Source organism: Polistes dominula, unplaced genomic scaffold (assembly GCF_049000335.1).
Source record: "Polistes dominula isolate Pdom_NZ unplaced genomic scaffold, Pdom_raw_medaka contig_27, whole genome shotgun sequence".
NCBI lineage: Eukaryota > Metazoa > Arthropoda > Insecta > Hymenoptera > Vespidae > Polistes > Polistes dominula.
In genome coordinates this window covers 3233394-3255811 of record NW_028300906.1, presented here as the reverse complement: position 1 = coordinate 3255811, position 22418 = coordinate 3233394, and the positions used below count along the sequence as shown (strand labels likewise).

The window sequence follows — 22418 nt, the reverse complement described above, 5'->3', positions numbered from 1 at the left end:
ACAAGAATCGACTTACATGCATCTCCAAATTACAAACAAAAGCGTACTATATTATGTAAACGATACAAAACAAATTTTTCCAAAGCTTTTACTATTTTCAACACAATAATATAATCTTCAAACGAATAATTTCAATGAAAATAATGAATTGGAAAAGCGATATTCAATCGAAACGTCAAACTTGAATTCGTTTTACGCGGGTTGCGGGCATGTTGGTACAAATTTTCGCCACAAGAGGATGCTACGAGCAGGTGTCAGTGACTCCTCCTATCGACACGAGCTGTAAATAGAAATCAAGATGGCCGCGACCTAGTGGGAGCCAGTTGCATCTGAACGTTTGGAGAAGGAGGGTGAGAGAGGGTAGAATAAAATAATATTGGCAGGGAAGTCGTGGTTGAAACAGTGGTAGGACTGTCAGCAGTACGTCGACAGTGGCGACTGTGACTCGAGAAAGGAAAAAGAAAGAGAGAAGATAAAGAAAGAAAGAAAGAAAGAAAGAAGAAGGAGAGAGAGAAAGAGAAGAGAGAGAGAGAGTGAGTGCAAGAGAGAAGGGTGTGCGTGTGTCGAATTTATCTGGTGCGATGCGTTTGCCAAAATTCGAGTCGACCTTTCGAACGTGTGCGTGAAAGAGTGAGTAAGAGAGAAGGAGAAAGAGAGAGAGAGAGAGAGAAGACCTTGTGCGCGTGCGAAAGAAAGAGAGAGAGAGAGAGAGAGAGAAGAAGAAATATACAGTGTATATGAGTGAGATAGGTTGATAGTTGTGTGTTGTCTTGAGAATCAAGCGAACCTGTGTGTGCATCACTAAGGCTACACAAGAAAGAAAGAAAGAAAGAAAGAAAGACATTAAAGGATAGAAAGAGAGAAGAATATAAATAGAAGAAAGAGATAATAAATAAAAATATATAATTGGGAAAATAAAAGGGCGGAACGTTGTTGCAGTTGCAGTTGTGTCGCGTTGTCGAGCGACACGCGAGTGTCTCCGATTCTTTGTGCTTTGTGTCGTCATAGTCGTTCTCTCTCTCTCTCTCTCTCTTCTCTTCTCTTTTCTTCTCTTCTCTCTGGCATCGCGTCTATCGCGAGGAAGCTGGAAACACGATGGCGTATGTAGTGTTCATCCGTTAGAGAGTTAGTAGAGGGACATTACGAACGAACCCTTAATGGGAAGGAATACTTTCGATGAGATAGAAGAGAAAGGGGAAGACAAATAAAAGAGGGAGATATAAAGTTTTTTTTTTGGGGGTAATAAGTTGTGGTGTAATAACGAGAAGAAGAAGAATAAATAATAATAATAATAATAATAATAATAATAATAATAATAATAGTTTTAGGAAATTTGAAAGAAGTCAAGAAGAATAAGAACTAAGGACTACTACTACTGGCTGAGAGATTTAAAAAATCGAAGAAAACATTCAGGAGCACAGTATTTCTTATCTCTGGTGGTGGTAGAGTGGTGATAGATAGTGGTGGTGTGATAGTGGTGGTGGTAGTGATGATGTTGGTGTTGTATAGCAACTAAGATTTCTGCTGGTTGTACATGGAATGATAATAAGAATCGATTGAACAACAATAATAACAACAACAACAACAACAACAACAACTATGGATTATCAATCAAAATAATCAAGAAAATTTCTTTTTTAAATATCTCTTCTTCTTCTTCTTCTTCTTCTTCTTGTTTGAGTGTAGTTTTACTTCTCGATGTGTTTTATTTGTGTGTTTTACTACCGTTGTTCATTCAATAATAATAGTTTACACTTGTGAGAATTTAACAATGGTGCGTTGAAAGTTTTATCATAGAACAATTCTTATCTCGTCATTTAACGCGTCATGTCAATCCTATTCGTCATCCTACTTGTCAAAGTTTTTCATATCTCGGTCAATGATTTCATTCTTGTTAAATTTCATTATTTATAACGTTGTTTTGTCTCGAATTTTATCTATCTTTATATATATATATCTTTCTCTTTCTCTCTTGCACACTTCCTTCCTGTTTTTCTGTCTCCCTCTTCTTGTGGATTTAAAAGAATTATATTGTTCCTAACCTCACTTCTGCCAGCACAGTCGTATCACAACGTTATCGTCATCCTCATCGTTTAAGTTCAACGTCAACGACCTTGCCTTTGAGTGTATGTGTATATATGTGTCTCTTTTTCCTTTTCTTTCTTTCTTTCTCTCACTCTCTCACTCATTCCTTTTTCCCTCCATCACCCTCCACTCCTCCTCCCTCCCTCTCTGATACTCTGTTCTTTTTCCCCCTTTTTTTTATTGTATTATTGTTGTTTTTATCATTCTCTCATCGATCACAAAGTTTTCTCCTTCAAAAAAGTATTTCACGTAAGAAGAGATAATCGAGGAGTTAAAGGAGGTGTAGATGTAGGAGAAGGAGGAGGAGGTGGAAAAGGAGGAAGCGTGTGTGTGTATGCGTGTATGTGTGTATGAAGGAGGTGAAAGAGTTTGATATATTTTTTGTTATATTTTTCTAGTTTGTTCTAACGTGATTTTGTTTCTTTCTCTTTCCAAGGACTTTGTTGAAGGAATAAAGAAAAAGAAAGAAAGATAGATAGGATAGGATAGAATAGCATAGATAGTGAAAGATTGTTTATAAAAAACAGAATAAGAAAAAAAAAAGAAGAATAATTATAGTTACGATGATCAGTGATACGTGCGGATACGTCCTCTTCCTACTACTGCTGTTGCTGGTTCCATACATCGAAAGTGGTAAGTCCATGTAACCTTTTTACTCATACATACCTACTATATACGTATATTATATTATATAAATGATGTGTGTATATATATATATATATATATATATACATATATATATGTATATATTGGGTTGTTCGGAAAGCGTGTCGAATTTATACATGTAATATTATTCTCAAATTTTGTACGAATCTCTTTTTATTTCGAAGTTAATCAAAATTCTATTAGGTTTCTCCAAAGGTCTATTTAAAAAAAAAAAGAAACAAAGAAATTAAATTTATTTTTATAATAAATAATTGAACAAATTATTAATATTTTTAATATTCCAATTGTAAAATATATTTATTTTATAATTTTCTAAATTTATATTATATATATAATATAACAATATAATATTATATATATTATATAATATATATAATATTATAATAAATATAATATATGTAATAATATAATAAATATAACAATAATATATAACAATATAATATTTTAGTTTTATAAATTTTATTATACAATTTTTCCAACCAACATATTTTAATTTTAACACATGTTTCTATGGGATAAATTCAGTACATATATATATATATGTATGTGTGTATAGATACGTTTGACTCTCAAGTATCGTTATAGTAGTCGCGACGTCCGGTAAAATGGTGTTTGTATGCGTGCATCGACACGAATAAGAGGAAAAAAAGGATAGAAATATGTGTATGTGTTTGATATGTTGGTATAGGTAGGTAGCAGCTGTTAGTGTGTTGAAACTCTCTCTATCTCTTTCTCTCTCTCCCTCTCTCTCTTTATTCGTCTCTGTCTGATTCATTCTCTCTTTCTCCTCTTTTTTTTCTTTTTTGTTCATACCCCATGAATCATCCTTCCACGAAGGGAGCTCATCGCGTGTTCTTTTTTTCCCCCTTTACCAACACTAACAATACACATACACATACATACAGGCATACGTATACGTGCGTAAACATATATATATATATAAACGTGTGCGTATTTTTTGTTATGTGTATAGAAGCAAAGATTCGTTGCTCCTGTTAAAAGATGCACCACAACCCGTGGGAATATATTCTTTAATATACTTGTTTCTTTTTTTATTTTTCTAACTTTGGTATCCATTCTATTTTATTCCCTTATTCAGGTAACACACACACACACAAAACTATATCGACTCGTTAAAATAAACCCTATGGAAGACGTTTTATTTTTATTTTTGTTTAAACACAGTTCATGGGTTAACTTATAATATGTTTATTATTGGCTTAAAAGATTAAGCCCCACCATTCATAAAAATATTTTTATTATTTACTTTGTTTTTTTATTTATAGAATTATATGTATTTTTAACCGACAAATTTCTACTTTTTTACTTGGTTAGACGATCCCAAAGAATATTCTATTTTTATTTGTTATACAATATTTAAAAATCCACAGACAAATTTTCCTCTTAAAAAAAATTTTAAAACCTTTTCTTTTTTTTTTTTGTTTTTTAAATATTTTCTTCTTTTTATTTCATTTTTATTTTTATTTTGCTTTTCTACAAGTTACAGGTGAAAATATTTCATTCTTTTCCACGAGATCTTTATAGGAATATTTTAATATTTAATTTTAATCGTTAATACTCCTTATAAATATGTTAAATTTATTTTTGTAATCGTTATCTTTAACAATATAAAATTAATGATAAGTCATTTTTCTTTTATAGATGTATCCATTCATCTTATCAAATATTTCTAACTTATCTTTGTGATAACTTATTTATTAGAATTAAACAAGAGAATTGTTTTATCCAAAAAAATATCAAATATTTCTTTTTATCAAAATAAAATGACATCAATATTAGATTTCAAATTAACATTATTAAAATATTATTATTAATATTATTAAATTTTATTTGAAGAATTAATAATAATAATATTAATAATATTAGAATTATATTATAATATTATTAATTATTATAATTTCATATTACTAGTATTACTAAATATAGTTACTATTTACTAGTATAATTACTAAATATAAAATATAATTATTTCGTATTATTATAATACTAAATAAATATATTATTTATAATATCATAATATTTTTAATATTATTATTAATATTATTAAATATAATAATATTAATAATATTATAATTATTATTATATTATTAATTATTATATAATACTTTTGTTATAGTATTATATTACTAGTATTACTAAATATAGTTACTATTTACTAGTATAATTACTAAATATAAAATATAATTACTTAGTATTATTATAATGCTAAATAAATATATTATTTATAATATCATAATATTTTCAATATTATTATTTATATTATTAAATTAATAATAATAATATTAATAATATAATTATTATATAATACTTTTGTTATAGTATTATATTACTAGTATTACTAAATATAGTTACTATTTTCTAATATAATTATTAAATATAAAATATAATTATTTCGTATTATTATAATACTAAATAAATATATTACTTATAATATTATAATATTTTTAATATTATTATTAATATTATTAAATTAATAATAATAATATTAATAATATTATAATTATTATATAATACTTTTGTTATAGTATTATATTACTAGTATAATTACACTAGTATAATTACTAAATATAAAATATAATTGCTTAGTATTATTATTATTAAATTAATAATATTAATATAATATAATATTGTTATATTAAAATATTCAAATATTAATATCTAATCAAATAGATATGAAATATTTTATTTTATCTTAGATCAAAATGATCATATATCAAAAATAATATCTCTCGTGAAATAAATAATAATATAAGTTATAATAAAGATATATTAGTTACTTTAAATTGTATCAAAAAGTCAAGTTAACCGAATGTCAGCAAGAGTCTTCCTGGAACTTTGAATCGTAGGATTAGCATCAGCGGAAATCCCAATCAGTGGCCCTTGACGTGACTGGGTGATAGGTACACACAGTCGAGTACAACGTCATCGAGCTTTCAAATGTATATGTGTGTACATATATATGTATCTATCCTATGTATATGTATATGACGATAAAGGGAACACTAGTTGGAAGAAGAGGAATAAGTGAGAGGAGTGTGGGAGGTGTATGAGGTGGGTGGTCGACAGTTAGAAAGGAAAGAGGGGAACCGAACACGTTCGAGATCATCCTAACTTCATTCAAGGCAAACAAATCTGTTCGGACTTGATTGTCTTTACTAGAACAGGTCATGTCGATTTTTCATTTATGCAAAGATCATTTTGATTTTGATTTTTAAATTTACTCAATCAAAACTTTTCAACAAGGGTAGAATGAATAATATATATATAAAAAAAAAAATATATATATAGATATATTAAAATTGATATTCATATTTTTCAATATTTTTTTATATTTATTTTAATTTAGAAAGAAACTTTTTAAAGTTTGATCACACATTTTTAAGTAAAATAGTAAAAGTTTAATTCATAGTAATAGTAAAGTAATAGTAAAAATTTATAAGCAATATTGTTTTTTTTTTTTTTTTTTTTTTTTTTTTGGTAAAGTCTTCGTTTTTTTTTTTTCATATTTTTTGTTCCTCATCTGCCTTTCAATAACAGTTTAATATTATATATAAATATTATATTTTATATAATTTTTTAATACAATAATAATATAATTAATAATTTAATAAATTTATATACAATAAATAAATATATATTATAAATAATATAATAAATTTAATATAATTAATAATATAATAATTTATATATAATATTTAAATATTATATATAAATATTATATAATAATATATATATATATATATATTTTATAATATTTTATAATATATATAAATTAATATATAATTTTAAATATATATAAATTATTATATAAACTATTTATAATATAAAAAATATATTATATAATATATTATATATTATATATATATATTAATGTATAATTATAATTATATATAAAATATATAAAATATATAATTTATTATATATTATATAATGTATACTATATAAAAATTTTATAATACTATAAAAAAAATATTTATATAATATATTATCTAATAAATATATATAAATTATATATAAATATAATATTATATATTAAATATTATATTATTATATATAAATATAAATATATAAAGTAATAGAATAACAATTTTGTCATAAAAATCAAATAACGTTGATACTTCTGAAATTGTTTAATTTTTGATTTAACTTATCTTTTTTTTTTTTTTTTTTTTTAAATCAGATTCTATGAAAATCTTTTTTTTGTTTTAACTTCTAAGTAAAGCAGAAGAAGAGGAAGAAGCTTTTATAATTGAAATTTACTAGCCTTTATTGGTTCTCATACATTGTCTTATATATTTATCTATTATCTATCCTTTACTTTACTACAAATAAAGAAGGTAGACGAGAAGAGAATCTTCTTCAGTGTGCTTTTAGCGAAAAGAGCAAGCGGAAGCTCTTTGGTTAATGAAAATATCGTAGGAAGAAGGAAAGGAAAGGTAATGTAAGGAAAGAAAGCCAACGTTGTCTCGTATAGCTAGCAACGTGTCTCCTGTTCAGAAACAAAGAGAAAAATCGTCAATTCTTGAAGGAAGGAAACACATCAGGACGATGAAATGTGTCTATAAAATATAAAGATAAAATTAGGAAGATGATTGAAAAGAAATTGATTGATAAAAATAGGAAAATGTTGTATATTATTGTTGTTATATTTGTTTTACAGTTAACGTTTATTTTATTTTTCAGGATATCAAACAACAGGATAAGTTTTAAGTTGAAATAGATAGTATTAGTTTGATTTTAGTGTAAGTTCTAAAATTAGGATTTGCAGCAAGTGCAATCAGTTTATCCAGGTAGTTTATTTTGAAAAAATATTATTTCTAATTTATTCTTATCCTAAATTTCTATTATATACATATATAATTATAATTTTAATTTCAATGAAATATATGCTGTTGCTTTTTACAGTTAACATTTATCTTATTCTTCAGGGTATCAAACAAAAGGATAAGTTTTAAGTTGAAACAGATAGTATTAGTTTGAAATTAGTGTAAGTTCTAAAATTAAGATTTGCAGCAAGTGCAATCAGTTTATCCAGGTAGTTTATTTTGAAAAAATATTATTTCTAATTTATTCTTATCCTAAATTTCTATCATATACATATATAATTATAATTTTAGTTTCAATTAAATTCATATAATATTAATAAATAGATAATTAATAGATCATTTTCTTTCAATTTTGTTTGAAGAATCTAAGAAATAAATGTATTTAGTTGTGTAACGTATAACAATTTTTTTTACATTGTATGTTTATTCAAATGAAAAAGATATGTAACAAAACAAGACGATTATATGGTGCAAGTGAAAGAATTATTTGCAATCTTTTACTTATTTGTTTTTTGTATTATTTCAAATTGAATTTTTTCGGGTACACTTTCGATAGTATCATTTTCAGTAGAGTTCAATTTTGAATTTGAAAGTCGATCAAAGATACACACACAAACACACACACATACATTGTAATTATGCAGAAATTATTTACAAGTATATAGGTACCTAAATGTTTTTCTTACATTTGAACAAAGTTTTTCTAGATCGTTTTTTTTTTTTTTTTCTAAAATTATTCAACAAAAAATTTCTTTTTATTCACCGTCTACATATCTTCTTTTTCATTCTTTTTCTCACACGTTACATTTGATACCATTTTTAACGAAAGAAAAAGTGTCCTGACACATACGTTGGTAGTGGGTGGGTGGGTGGGTGGTTGGTTGGTTGGTTGGTGCACCAATGTGCCGCACCCATGTTGAGACCAACACGGCTTCAGAAGGAATTTATAGTCAGTTTTTCTTCAGACGAATGGGAAATAAGCATTCCCCGACTAGCTAAAGCGTTTATTCCTACTTTTTATACTTTTCTCTCCATCTATTCGATCTCTTTCTCTTGCTCCGCTACTTTGCCAACTTTAACTGCGAAACTTTGTCAAGGAGAGTGAAACGAGATAAACGGAAAAGTTTAAAGGAAAATGAAAAGCTGCTGGAGTATATTAAAATATTAAACATTAAATGTTCAAGTAATTGCATTAGATATCAATTCAAATGATATCATCAATTTATTTACAATTCAAAATGTACGAATGTTTCTTCAATTCAAATGATATCATCAATTTATTTACAATTTAAAATGTACGACTGGTTCTTCTTACCAATTTTTTTTCTTTTTTTTCTTTCTTTCTTTCTCTTATTTTCATTCGATACGAAAAATATTCTAACCAATTATATTATTTTGTTATAATAATATATACACACAGTTTGTGTTAGCCATATTGTAATAACGAATGTTTTTACAAATGAAAAAAAAAATGAAAAAAAGAAAATAAAAATCATTTTAACTCGGTTCTATTTGATTTTTAGCTTTATTCATTTTATATGAATATATCGACGAACTCAGCGAACCAGAATGAATTGTGGAAAAGAAAAAAAAGAAAAAGAAAAAAAAAATAAAAATAAAATAAAACCAATGAACGTACATGAAAAAGATTTTAACTTGTTTTTTCCTTCTTTTTTATATTTTTCCTTCCTTCCTTCCCTCCTCCTCATCCTCTCATCCTCTTTTTATAGAATTATTATTTTTTTTTTCATATAAAGTAAAATTTATTAATATTTTGAAAAAGTTTTTTAAAAAAAGCTTGGATAACATTTGATATTAAAAAAATATATGTATATATACACACACACACATAAGCATGAAGTATTAGGATAAATTGTAATGTATCAAACAAAGAAAAAAATGTCCTATAATAGAATTAGATTTAATGAATTTGAATAGAATAGTATTTTCGTTAAAGATTTGTAATTGATCGTTTGAAAATAGTTTTCCCATTGTCCATTTCCTAATGTCCTTTATGTTACCAACATTGTGTCCTCATTTTCGTTGGTAACTATTATACTCGCCAACTGATGTTTAGGAAGACAAAGTTTCACTGGAATTTGCTACTCTTCGAGTAAGAGTATCTCTCTCTCTCTCTCTCTCTCTCTCTCTCTCTCTCTCTCTCTCTCTCTCACTCACTCACTCACCCACTCTCATTCTATTTTACTCAATCTGTAAACCAAGAGGGAAAGGAAAAAGAGATGGGACCATAGAAAGGGGCCTTCGTGTCCTGGAGAATTCGGCATTCCTAAAGATTAGGAAGGGTGGGAGTGAAGTGGAGAAGGGTAAGGGAAGGTAATGATGGTAATGGTGGTGGTGGTGATGATGGGGTGGTGGTGATGATGGGGTGGTGGTGGTGGTGGATCTTATAGTTGGTGGTATTCCGTATTCATGTGGGGGGAAGGGGAATATAGGTGTACTTCGTTGCAAAACTTCCTATTCTGCATTCCTGGCAGAGCCACCGTTATTCTCCTTGGCTCAAGAGAATGAAAGAGGAAGCTGCTTCTGTTCCCTCCCTTCCCCACCCCCCTTGTCTCCCTTTCTCTTTTCCCAACCCAACCCTTCAAGTTTCAAGACGAGGATATGCAAACGGTCGCGATAGTTCAAACCCTCCACCCCTCTGCTGCTGCTGCTGCGAGTCCTTTTCCAGATTTCCACTCACCACCACCATCACCGTTGCAAATCTCTTTAAGGCTTGACAATTTTAATAGTGTGTGTTTGTATATGCGTATGTATGTGTGTGTGTGTACTTTTAAGAATAAAGAAGTATAATAGAAAAACTCAGAAGAAAGAATTGTAGTTGGGACATTTCACTTTTGATGAATTTGCCAAATTATTTTAATTTGAGTTATTCTAAAACGGTGTTAGGTTAAAAAATGCGTTAGTTTATAGAACGTTTAACCTTTTAGGCATTACGCGCCACTATAGTGGTTTTCATGGATGCCAAATTCCAATACGACACGCCACTATAGAGTGGCTTTTGCGAATGTCACCTTCCAAGTACGACGTGTCATTATAGTGGCGCACCACGGATAAAATCTTTTCTTATATATTATATTTAATTTTATTATTAATTATTAAAGTAAATTGTGTAAATTAAAATATGTGTTTTTATAATTTCTTTAATTATAATAATTATATTCTATAATTATTATAATATCTATAATTCTAATAATGTAATTATTAAAATTATATTATATTTAATTTTATTATTAATTATTAACGTAACTTGTGTAAATTAAAATATGTGTTTATAATTTTTTTAATTAATTATATATTATATATATATATTCTATAATTATTATATCAATATAATTATAATAATATGATATCTATATTTTTTTTATATTATACTTAATTTTATTATTAATTATTAAAGTAAATTGTCTAAATTAAAATATGTGTTTATAATTGTTTTAATTATATATTATATATATATATTCTATAATAATTATAATATCTACATAATTATAATAATATAATATCTATATTTTTTTATATTATACTTAATTTTATTATTAATTATTAAAGTAAATTGTCTAAATTAAAATATGTGTTTATAATTTTTTTAATTATATATTATATATATATATATATATATATATATATAATATATAATTATAATAATAATTATAATATATAATTATAATAATAATTATAATATCTACATAATTATAATAATATAATATCTATATTTTTTTATATTATACTTAATTTTATTATTAATTATTAAAGTAAATTGTCTAAATTAAAATATGTGTTTATAATTGTTTTAATTATATATTATATATATATATATATTCTATAATAATTATAATACCTATATAATTATTATAATTATAATATAGTCATAAAATATACTTTATTAAAAAAAACAAATTTAAACATCATCGGTCATTTTGTAGCATAAGTATTGTAATAATTTATCAAGAAAGAATTCTTTTTAAAAAAAAAAAAGGTTTTCACAAGAGAACTTTTTCCTTTACCACCACCACCACCACCACCCTTTCCAGTTTCCATACACCCTTCTTCCATATCGAAGAAGACGATGTAAATCCCCGTTTGTCTCTCAATCGAGATCCACGGATCTATCTTTCATTCTTTTTCTTTTCCATTCTTTATCTTCTTCTTCTTCTTCTTCTTCTTCTTCTTCTTCTTCTTCTTCTTCTTCTTCATGTTCTCAGGTCTTTGGTTTAGATTCTTATAAGAAAAGGTGGTAAGAAAGACTTACCCTTCCTGAGATATCCCTTTGGTCCTTCTTTTCTCTTGCTTCAGGCTTTTCTTCAACGATCAAACCCATGGGAGATGTTAGGGAACGTTTTATAAGTATCTCTCAATGGGTATCCCATAAGAAATGAATACCAAAAAAATATAATCATTTGTTCATTCATTCATTTTTTTTTATTTTTTATTTTTTATTTTTAAGGGGAATTATATCGATACGAATGGGACACGTAATTAAAAGACATTTTAATTAATCCCTTCCCATTGACATATGAATTTTCAATGAATTTTCTGAATGTCTCACGATAAAATTATTCTTTTTTTAAAATAATTTTCATAGAATATTTAACATTATTAAATATCAATCAAATTTATAAAACAAGATTTATATGAAATATTAATGATACAATTAAGTAATATTATTCAATGATTAATTGAACAGTATGTGTATGTGTATATATGTATACCTTACAGAATGAAAATTGTACTAAACGTTGTAATATATTTTGAGGAATTATTTATTATTATTATTATTATTATTATTATATATTCATTTAAACAGGATTTCATTTATTATTTGTTGTAGATATAGGTAGGTATACCTGTAGGAATGAAACACGCGTGTTCTCAATAATTTTATTGAATTTAAATTGAATCCCCAGGACATACTTTTGATAATTTCGTTGAATTAGGTTACATTAAAATAGAATGGTAAAATAGCATGATTATTAAATACCGAATCACGATGTATGAATCATAAAAGATTCATCAATCGATTGGAATTGAAAGAAATCGAATGTTATTGGTGGAGAGAGGATAGACTTATATAAATTATATTTTATTGTACGTTCGAATAATTAATTAATTCATTACAATTGTGAATGTCGTATTTTTTTTTCTTTTAGTCCTTTTTTGTGGTTTTCGAAATGGTTTGACAAGCTTTGTCTGATAACAAAAGTGAAATGTATTAAATTCTACGGATAGTCGTTCTCATCGAATGAAACGATATATTTCGATATTATATACATATATATATATTATCAAAGCTCAACACAGATAGAGATAGAGAGAGAGAGAGAGAAGAGTATGCTATCATGGTTTACGATCGGATTATCGGATATCCGAAATTAATTCTCCAACAGAGGCGTCATTTGAGAAGTTGTATAGTATAATTCCTAGTTCTATCGTATGTTTCGGTAATATTTGTTATAGTTAAAAGAGATAGGTACTATTATTAGGTCCAAAACAATGATTGCTAATAATTCAAAACTATTATGTTCGATTTGTTTTTAAAAAACAAAATATAATAAAAGTTTCAGATTTTTTAACCAATTTTTAGTTAATTTACTAATTGGTAATCTTCAAAGTTACTTTACCGATTGTCTTCAGATGTTGACCCAATGTTGCATTCGCATACTAATTATAAAGTTGCTTTTAAATTATTTATTTCTTTATACATATATATTACAAAATATATTACACAAAAATATATATATATATAATTATATTAAAATAATTTTAATTTATTTAATATATAATTTTTTTATTATTAATATATATATATATATATATATATATATATATATATATATATATATATATATATTATATATTTATATATTTATTTATTTATTTATTTATTTATTTTAATAATATATATATAAATTTAATATATATTAAATATTATATATTAATATTATATTTATATTATATATATTAATATATATTTATTAATATTATATAATAATATTATATTGTATTATTTTATTTATATTATATATTAAATATATTAAATTTATACATATAAATTATATTTTATAATTAAATTATTATAATTTATATTATTTATAAATAAATTAAATATATATAATATTATATATATTAATATAATATTTATATATTAATAATATATAATTTAATATTATTATAAATGTCTAATTTATGTATAATTATATATAATATATAAAAAATATAATAAATGTATATATATAATAATAATAATAATAATAATATATTTCTATATAATATATTATTATTATTATTATTATTATTATTATTATTATTATAAATTATATTATAATTCTATAGTTATAGTATTATTATTCAATTATTGTATATATAGTATATAACTTATATTAAATTACAGTATAGTTCTAGTAAATAAGAAATACTAAAATTAATTACTAATAAAATCCCTAAACTATGGATGAGACAAAAATTGAAATTTTGTAATATTTCTAATATATTTATTGATACAAAAGTTACAAATTTACAGGTGTTGTATTAATAACGAATGATAAAACAATTTCCATCGATTAAACGTTTCTTTTTCAATACAAATTTCTTCTTATTTCAACAATTTATTTAAGTTTCATAATTAAATATAATGAAATCATATGAAATATCGCGTAGTTTCATTGTGAATTGTTCTTAATACAACACTCTCACCCCCTCAATATTTACAATACAGTAACGAACAGCATTTAATCATCTTACCATCATCAAAAAAGTTAACTTGAGATAGAAAAATGGACGTTCTTGAAAAAATTGTTTCCTTTCTTATCTGTTCAGAAGTGAAGTGGCCTAAAATGGGGAACGAAATTAGGGTGGTAAAAAAGAACAACAAGTTAGGTTAACTTGATAATGTAACAAGGTAGTATAGTACAAAAAATAAAACAATGAACGAATAATCTCTGTCAATGTTGATGATGATCTCTGTTTCGAAACGTTGGAAATGATCCAAAGTGATAGTTTATGGCAAACAATTGATCACGTTTACGCTTGGGATAATACTACCCCAGATAAAGGGTAGAAGATAGAAAAAAAAGAAAAAAGTAAAAAAGAAAGGGAGAAAATGGTTTCACAAGTTGAGCGTGTGTGCTCTCGAAAAGAATTGTACGATGAAATAATCGAATGCGAATAGCAGCATTCGTTTCTATCGATCAGATCACGCAGAGGACAGCTGTTCATAACTGCCGTGTGACATAACAACGAGTTCCTATTTTTTTTTCCCTTTATCCCTTTTCCTCCCTTTACCTGCCCCCTCAACTTCAACCAACCAACCAACCCCCCCCCACTTTACTCGTAGAAAAGCCACACCGTATCGTAACAAACGTTTTGCAGATTTTTTCGTTTTAACGTAAACCGTATTCATCGGTTAATCGTGAAATTGCATTTTTGTTTTATTTTTTTTATTTTTTTTATATTTCTCCCAACCCCTTGAAACCTGTCGATATCTACGTTATAGTATTTTTTTTTTTTTTTTTGTAAAAGGAGTATGGGAGAGGAAGAATATATATTTTTGTAAGTATTGTTGAACGTTGTTGCTGTTTTTGTTGTATTGTTTTGCATGATATTTGATCACACGTTATATACTAAAGGTATTTGTAAAAAAAAGAAAGAAAGAAAGAAAAAAATAATAATAATAAAAATAGAAAAGAGGAAGATATTATTTTTTGATATTGAAATTTATATCAGTTTGTATTTCATCCTTTGTACAACGATACAAATGATTGATGCAATTAAAACGAGTTCTAATTATAAATAATTAATTTGTATTTTTGTTGTAATTTAATTATTTTTAAAATTATCTTTATAACGTTACATAGACACAAAAATATATGAGTTTGAATATTGTGATCTTTACTTTAGATAAATTTGTTTAATTGTTAGCCAGAAAAAATGAAATTGTATTTAAATTAATGAATCAAACTACAAATACAATATAAATGAACAAACATGATTACTAAAAATTTAACAGCAACAACAACAAAAATAGGACTGTCGACGAACTACAAAAAAAGGATTTTATCCTATTCGAAAAAAATAAAAAATTAACACTAGATTTGCGGATGTTTTGTTCATTATTTTTTCATGATTTAATAACATTGTTTGAATGAAGGGTTGAGTAAAGGAATGGAACTAATATTTACGTATATCTCATTACGTAATTAAAAACCAATATAAGTTTTTAAAAAAAAAATAGTATTTCAATTTTATAAATATATAATAATCAACTGTTCAATAAGTCAAATTGGCTCAATTCGTAAATCTAGTGTTAAACATCAAATAAATCTATAAACTACCAGAGCAGAAATATAAACAAAGAAACCTAATATGAAATATCCAATGAAAGTGTTATATGATCGATCCTTTTATTAAATCGGACACAACCATCATATATGTGTGTATATACTGTGAATCCCTTTTCTTTGTATAAGAGGGATAAGCTGTTAAGTAAGTTTATACGATATGATACAATATTGCTTTTTAATAACCGACGCGTGCTTTTTAAACGTTAAAAAAGAATAAAAAGAAAAATAAAAAGAAAAAACCCTAGGCACGTTACTTTATTACCACGTTAAAACAAACGGACGATAATAGCTCGTCGTTAACTCGCCCTGACCGTTTGTTTTGGTTTTAGATAGGACAAAGAAGAAGAAGAAGAAGAAGAAGAAGAAGAAGAAGAAGAAGAAGGAAAAAAAGTCAACCTAGAAGTAGAAGTAAAAGTAAAAGATAGAAGAAAAAAAAAAAGAAATACTTGAGAAAGGGATAGAATGAGATAGAAAGAGAAAAGCTTAGAGGGGGGGGGGTTCAAGATGGGTGAGGGTGTAGGGGATTGGGAGTAGGTTTGGATTGGAAGGGTGAGGTTGAGTCTGTCCAAGTACGTGCTTCATTTTTATGTCCCCTTCGTGAGCCGGAAATAAAGCGGCTAAACTTTTATTCTCTCTCTCTCTTTCTTTTTATTATTATTATTATTATTATTAAGATATCGGGCTGGACGAATCTTCTTTTTTTTTTCTTATTTTTCTTAACAAGTGCACACCCCATTTAAGTTAAATCATTTTGGTTAGGAATATCAATAAGTAGCAGTAGAATCAGGCCAAACCATACCATATCAGACCATATCAGACCAGTTAGCTACCTTAGCTAAGGCTAGCTAGCTACCTAGCTCAATTTCCAATTAACTAATTTGAACTGTTAGGTGCAGAAGAGAAAGATACCAGAAGAGAACAGAACCATATCCGATGCTGCTGTCCTTTGAATCTTATTCTTGGGTATAGAGTAAAGCCCTGGCCTGGGAGCTTCCTTGAAGCTTCCTCGAAGCTTGATAATACGACTTCCAGGACAAAGGATACGTGTCGCCTTTGTCCACGTAATTGGGAATTCAATCGTCTTTCTCTCTCTCTCTTTCTCTATATATATATATTTCTATCGTTTACTATCTCTATCTCTATTTATCTATCTTTGTCTATTTAGTTAAAAACTATGTCTTATTTTCTTGCTTTCAACTATTTTCTAACTCCCCACCCACTTGTTTGTTACTTGTTGTCCTTCTTTATTGTTTTTGCGACACCTTAAATTTGTTCATCAATTTTTTATATTAATTCAGAATACATTTCCCATAATTTTCCCCCTTCCACCATTTGTATAACAAATTCCAATTCATTACGAGATTTAATTTGAACAACCAGAGATACTGTAATGACGATTGGTACTTTGTAATAAAATTCAATTGGTTTTCATTTTTTTTTGATTCTTTGTTTTTTTTTTTTTCTATTAGAGTTTAATCAGAAATACCAACCGATGTGTGTTACCCTATAGTCGAATAATTTATTGGAAAAGTTTGGTATTTGTTGGATATATACATGTGTGTATGTGTTTTATGGTTAAATGTATTATTACGAGCATTGTATTGTATATTACATTGTGGCAATCGAGTAGAAAATTTTATAGATTGTCCAGTAAGGGTTGCGTCAGGATTTTTTTCAGGCCTAATTTATGGTTTTTTTTTTTTTTTTTTTTTTTTTAAGACTTCTTCAAGGTTTTTCAAAAGGATTGTACATGTCTGTTTTTTCAGAATTTTGTCAGAGCTTTTTTTCAGGATTAATTCGTGGGTTTTTTTCAAGGCTTCTTCAAGGTTCTTTTATTTTTTAATTTTTCAAAGGATTGCTTGGTTGTTTTGTTTTTTTCAGATTTGATTCGTGGTTTTTTGCAAAGCTTCTTTTTCAAGGATTTTTTTTTTTTTTTTTTTTTGTAAAAGGGTATGCTAGGTTGTTTTTACAGTGATTTTATTTTTGGGGAGAGTTTTTGTCAAAGTGACATCAAAGACTTGACGGGATAATTTAGGGTTGCGCTAGGATTTTTTCAGGCTTATATTTCATAGGTTTTCAAAGATTGTGCATAGCTGTTTTTTTTCCAAATTTTGTCAGAGCTTTTTTTCAGGATTAATTCGTGGGATTTTTTTCAAGGCTTCTTCAAGGTTCTTTTATTTTTTTATTTTTCAAAGGGTTGCTTGGTTGCTTTTTTCAGATTTGATTCGTGGTTTTTTGCAGAATTTCTTTTTTAAGGATTTTTTTTTTTTTGTAAAAGGGTATGCTAGGTTGTTTTTACAGTGATTTTATTTTTGAAAGAGTTTTTGTCAAATTAACATCCAAAGACTTGACGGGATAATTTAGGGTTGCGCTAGGATTTTTTCAGGCTTATATTTCATAGGTTTTTAAAGATCGTGCATAGCTGTTTTTTTCCAAATTTTGTCAGAGCTTTTTTTCAGGATTAATTCGTGGGATTTTTTCAAGGCTTCTTCAAAGTTCTTTTAGTTTTTTATTTTTCAAAGGATTGCTTGGTTGTTCTTTTTTTTTCAAATTTGATTCGTGGTTTTTTGCAGAGCTTCTTTTTCAAGGATTTTTTGTAAAAGGGTATGCTAGGTTCTTTTTACACAGTGATTTTATTTTTGGGGAGAGTTTTTGTCAAAGTGGTATGAAATACTTCATAGTTTATAAAATATCTGTAATAATACATTGACCCTAACATAGATACCCAGTGTCAATTGTAAATTTTGTTATCTGCTGCCCTTTGTATGATTCGTGCCACTTTGTATCGATGCAATTGTGTTTGAGATTTTTGTTTTTTTATTGTTTCTTCTTGTTGTATTTATTTAAAACTAATTCTCAGGTGTTTCTGATTGATATAGAATAACGTTATTGTAATTTTCAAAATTAAATCAGTTTTTTTTTTTTTTTTTAGGAATAACGAATTTGTTCACGATTTACCAAAAAAATAAAAAAATAAAAAAACAAAAGAGAAAATGATAGGAAAATTAGTGGTAGAGATTTTTTCTAATGAGACAGGTGAGAATTCATCGTTGATCGTTTAAATCGTTAATCGAATATCATCCCTACCGGTATTAACCATGGGTTTTATACTACACACAACTACACATACAACGTGACCCTTTATATCTCACAATCGGTGTACACCAACGAGTGAGGTACACAACAACAACAACAAAAACGTTCGATGAATTTGTGCAAAACAACCTGGGGAAATAGGAAACCATGCAATGGTTGTGGTGGTGGTGGTGGTGATGGTGGTGGTGGAGGGAGTGGAGGGATGAGCTCAACGGGGTCGATGAAAAATTCGATTTTAGAATAGTAGGGTGACTACAACCGTTTGGCACGTCACTAACAGCCTGCATTTAATTAAAACCTTCCTTTTTTCTCTTTCTCTCTCTGTCTCTGTCTCTCACTTTAACCATCCACCATCCACCATCTTTTTTTCTTTCTTGAATTTCTTTTGTTTTGTTTTTCTTTATATACAAATCACCAAATAAATACATCGTTTTAATACGTTCCCATATAAAATTGTTTTGAATTATTTTTTGTTTCTTTCAATAACTATTATAATTTGTTAATAATATGTTTTTATTTTTTTTTGTAAATACAGTATAAAATATTGTCAAGTCAAGTAGCAATGGATAATTTTAATGATACGCGTAGGAATAAAATTATTCGAAATTTACGAATATATGTTGGTTAACATATTGTAACTATAACACACACACACACACATACCTACATACTTACATACATACACACATACAGAATAATATCATTAATGTCCGCCATGTAATCGTTGTTATAATCCAAACGAATCGTAGTAGGTTATCTACAGACAGGAAACTTTGACAGGGAGGGAACATAAATTTCACCATGTGTGTGTGTATATATATATATGTATGCGTATATTTGGCAACAACAGGGGGAGATACAAATATCAAGTGTTCTCGAAAACGAGCTTAATATGTCGGTAATTTATTATTTTCGCATATATTTTAACACTTTGGTGTGTAAATTCACAATTTACATTTCTCTAAGGAATACAATTTTCATTGTAATTTATCCAAAGATCTATCACTTTGTTGTTTTTTTTCTTCTTATTCTACAATAATTTAATGTTGTACATTCTATATATATATATATATATATATATATATATATATATATATATATATATATATATATATATATGTATAAATGTTTGTATAAAGAAGTTGATAACAAAGAATATTTATTTATATTTTATTACTGTATTAAAAAACAAAAAATCATCACACATTTTTAACCCTTTGAGTGGTGAATATTTTTAACTAAAATGTTTTGTTACAGGAATAGAATAATTTACTATTAACCAGTTTCTAATAATAAATAATATTTAATTATTACAATTTTGTTTTCTGAATATAATTTAATTAATTATAATTAAATTACATTAATTATAATTAATTATAATACATAGATATAAATAAATAACATAAACATTACATTATTTTATATTAATATTAACAAACACGTATATATACGTCGATAGACCACTCTTGTAATTTTTACAAAACGCATATATGCGTCCATAGCATTCTAAGGGTTACAAAAAATAATATTTCAGTTTTATGTAGCAAACAAAAAATCGTGAAATGATTCAAATTGACACAAAGTCTCTCAATCTAATATTAAAAATAATATTTCAGTTTTATGTAGCAAACAAAAAATTGTGAAATGATTCAAATTGACTCAGAGTCCTTAAATTTAATGTTAAAAATAATATTTAAGTTTTATGTAGCAAACAAAAAATTGTGAAATGATTCAAATTGACTCAGAGTCCTTAAATTTAATGTTAAAAATAATATTTAAGTTTTATGTAGCAAACAAAAAATTGTGAAATGATTCAAATTGACTCAGAGTCCTTAAATTTAATGTTAAAAATAATATTTCAGTTTTATGTAACAAACAAAAAATTGTGAAATGATTATTCAAATTGACTCAGAGTCCTTAAATTTAATGTTAAAAATAATATTTAAGTTTTACGTAGCAAACAAAAAATTGTGAAATGATTCAAATTGACTCAGAGTCCTTAAATTTAATGTTAAAAATAATATTTCAATTTTATGTAGCAAACAAAAAATTGTAAAAGGATTCAAATTGACTCAAAGTCTCTCAATCTAATATTAAAAATAATATTTCAGTTTTATGTAGCAAACAAATAATTGTGAAATGATTCAAATTGACTCAAAGTCTCTCAATCTAATATTAAAAATAATATTTTAGTTTTATGTAGCAAACAAAAAATTGTGAAATGATTCAAATTGACTCAAAGTCTCTCAATCTAATATTAAAAATAATATTTCAGTTTTATGTAGCAAACAAAAAATTGTGAAATGATTCAAATTGACTCAGAGTCCCTAAATAATCAAATATTAAGTACCCATAAATTAGAATCTATGAAAGATTGATCAAAATAAATAAAAATGAATAGAAACAAATAGTAAAACGGGTGTCATAGAAAAAAATTGATTTTCGTTTAAGTAAATGACGACAGAAGAAACGATATACATATATATATAAAGAGATGACATAGTCTCTCTCTCTCTCTCTCTCTCTCTCTTTTATGGAGAGGAAAGTTACACATTAGGGAGTCCAGAGTCTAGACAGGCTCTCTGATCGCGTGCCCGTTAAGGGAAAAGGGAGTAAGGGAGAGAAGTAGTCAGGGCCAGTGAGTGGAAAACCGCACGCGCCTACGGAAAATCAATAGCGCAGCCTCCGAGTGGTGGTCCAACGAAGGTTACCTCCAGCCTCCTCCTCCCTCCCCCTTCAATCTCACCCTTGTCCCCTGTATCACCCCTTCACTGCTTTCTTTCTTTCTTCTTTTCTCTCTCTCTCTGTTTCTAAGCAAGGAAAAATCGAGTATAAGCCTATATTTCAATTATTAGGTCTATCGGAAAATTGTGTCCATTTTGAAAATAAAATAAAATAATAAATTATTCCTAATTTGAACAATTCATTAATTGTATTACTTTTGAACTCTTGCATTGCAACATGGTGGCAATTTGTATATTCAATTTTAGAAAATGGGGCCTTAATCCTAGTGACGAAAAATTGAACTAATGTTTGTTTGAACGGATAGAATCTTCTGGTAGACCTAACCTTATATTTTTTTCTTCTTTTTTTTCACTTATTAATTTATATCTTAATGTAATTTGATTATTAATGTCATTAATATAATTATATCGTAATTTATTATAATATATGTTATATATTCTTATTACATTATAAAAGTGTTTTATAAATGAAACCTTTTTTCCGAGCAACATATTATATATATATATATATATATATATATATATATATATATATATATATATATATATATAACCGATAAAGACAACGTGCCAACAAAAAAGAAAGAAAAAATGCGGTGGGAGGGACTTAAGGGTTTAGAAAA

General features: G+C 26.4%; 1 protein-coding gene across 1 annotated transcript in view; it reads left to right on the top strand.

Moving 5' to 3' along the window:
* Nucleotides 1-320: 320 nt before the first annotated feature.
* The window catches only part of kuz (zinc-dependent metalloprotease kuz), a 136320-nt gene continuing 114222 nt past the window's right edge, over nt 321-22418 (top strand). The window contains 2 exon segments of the mRNA XM_089179488.1: nt 321-1774; nt 2484-2718. Coding sequence (XP_089035614.1) covers nt 2649-2718 — 70 coding nt within the window. The 5' untranslated portion in view covers nt 321-1774; nt 2484-2648.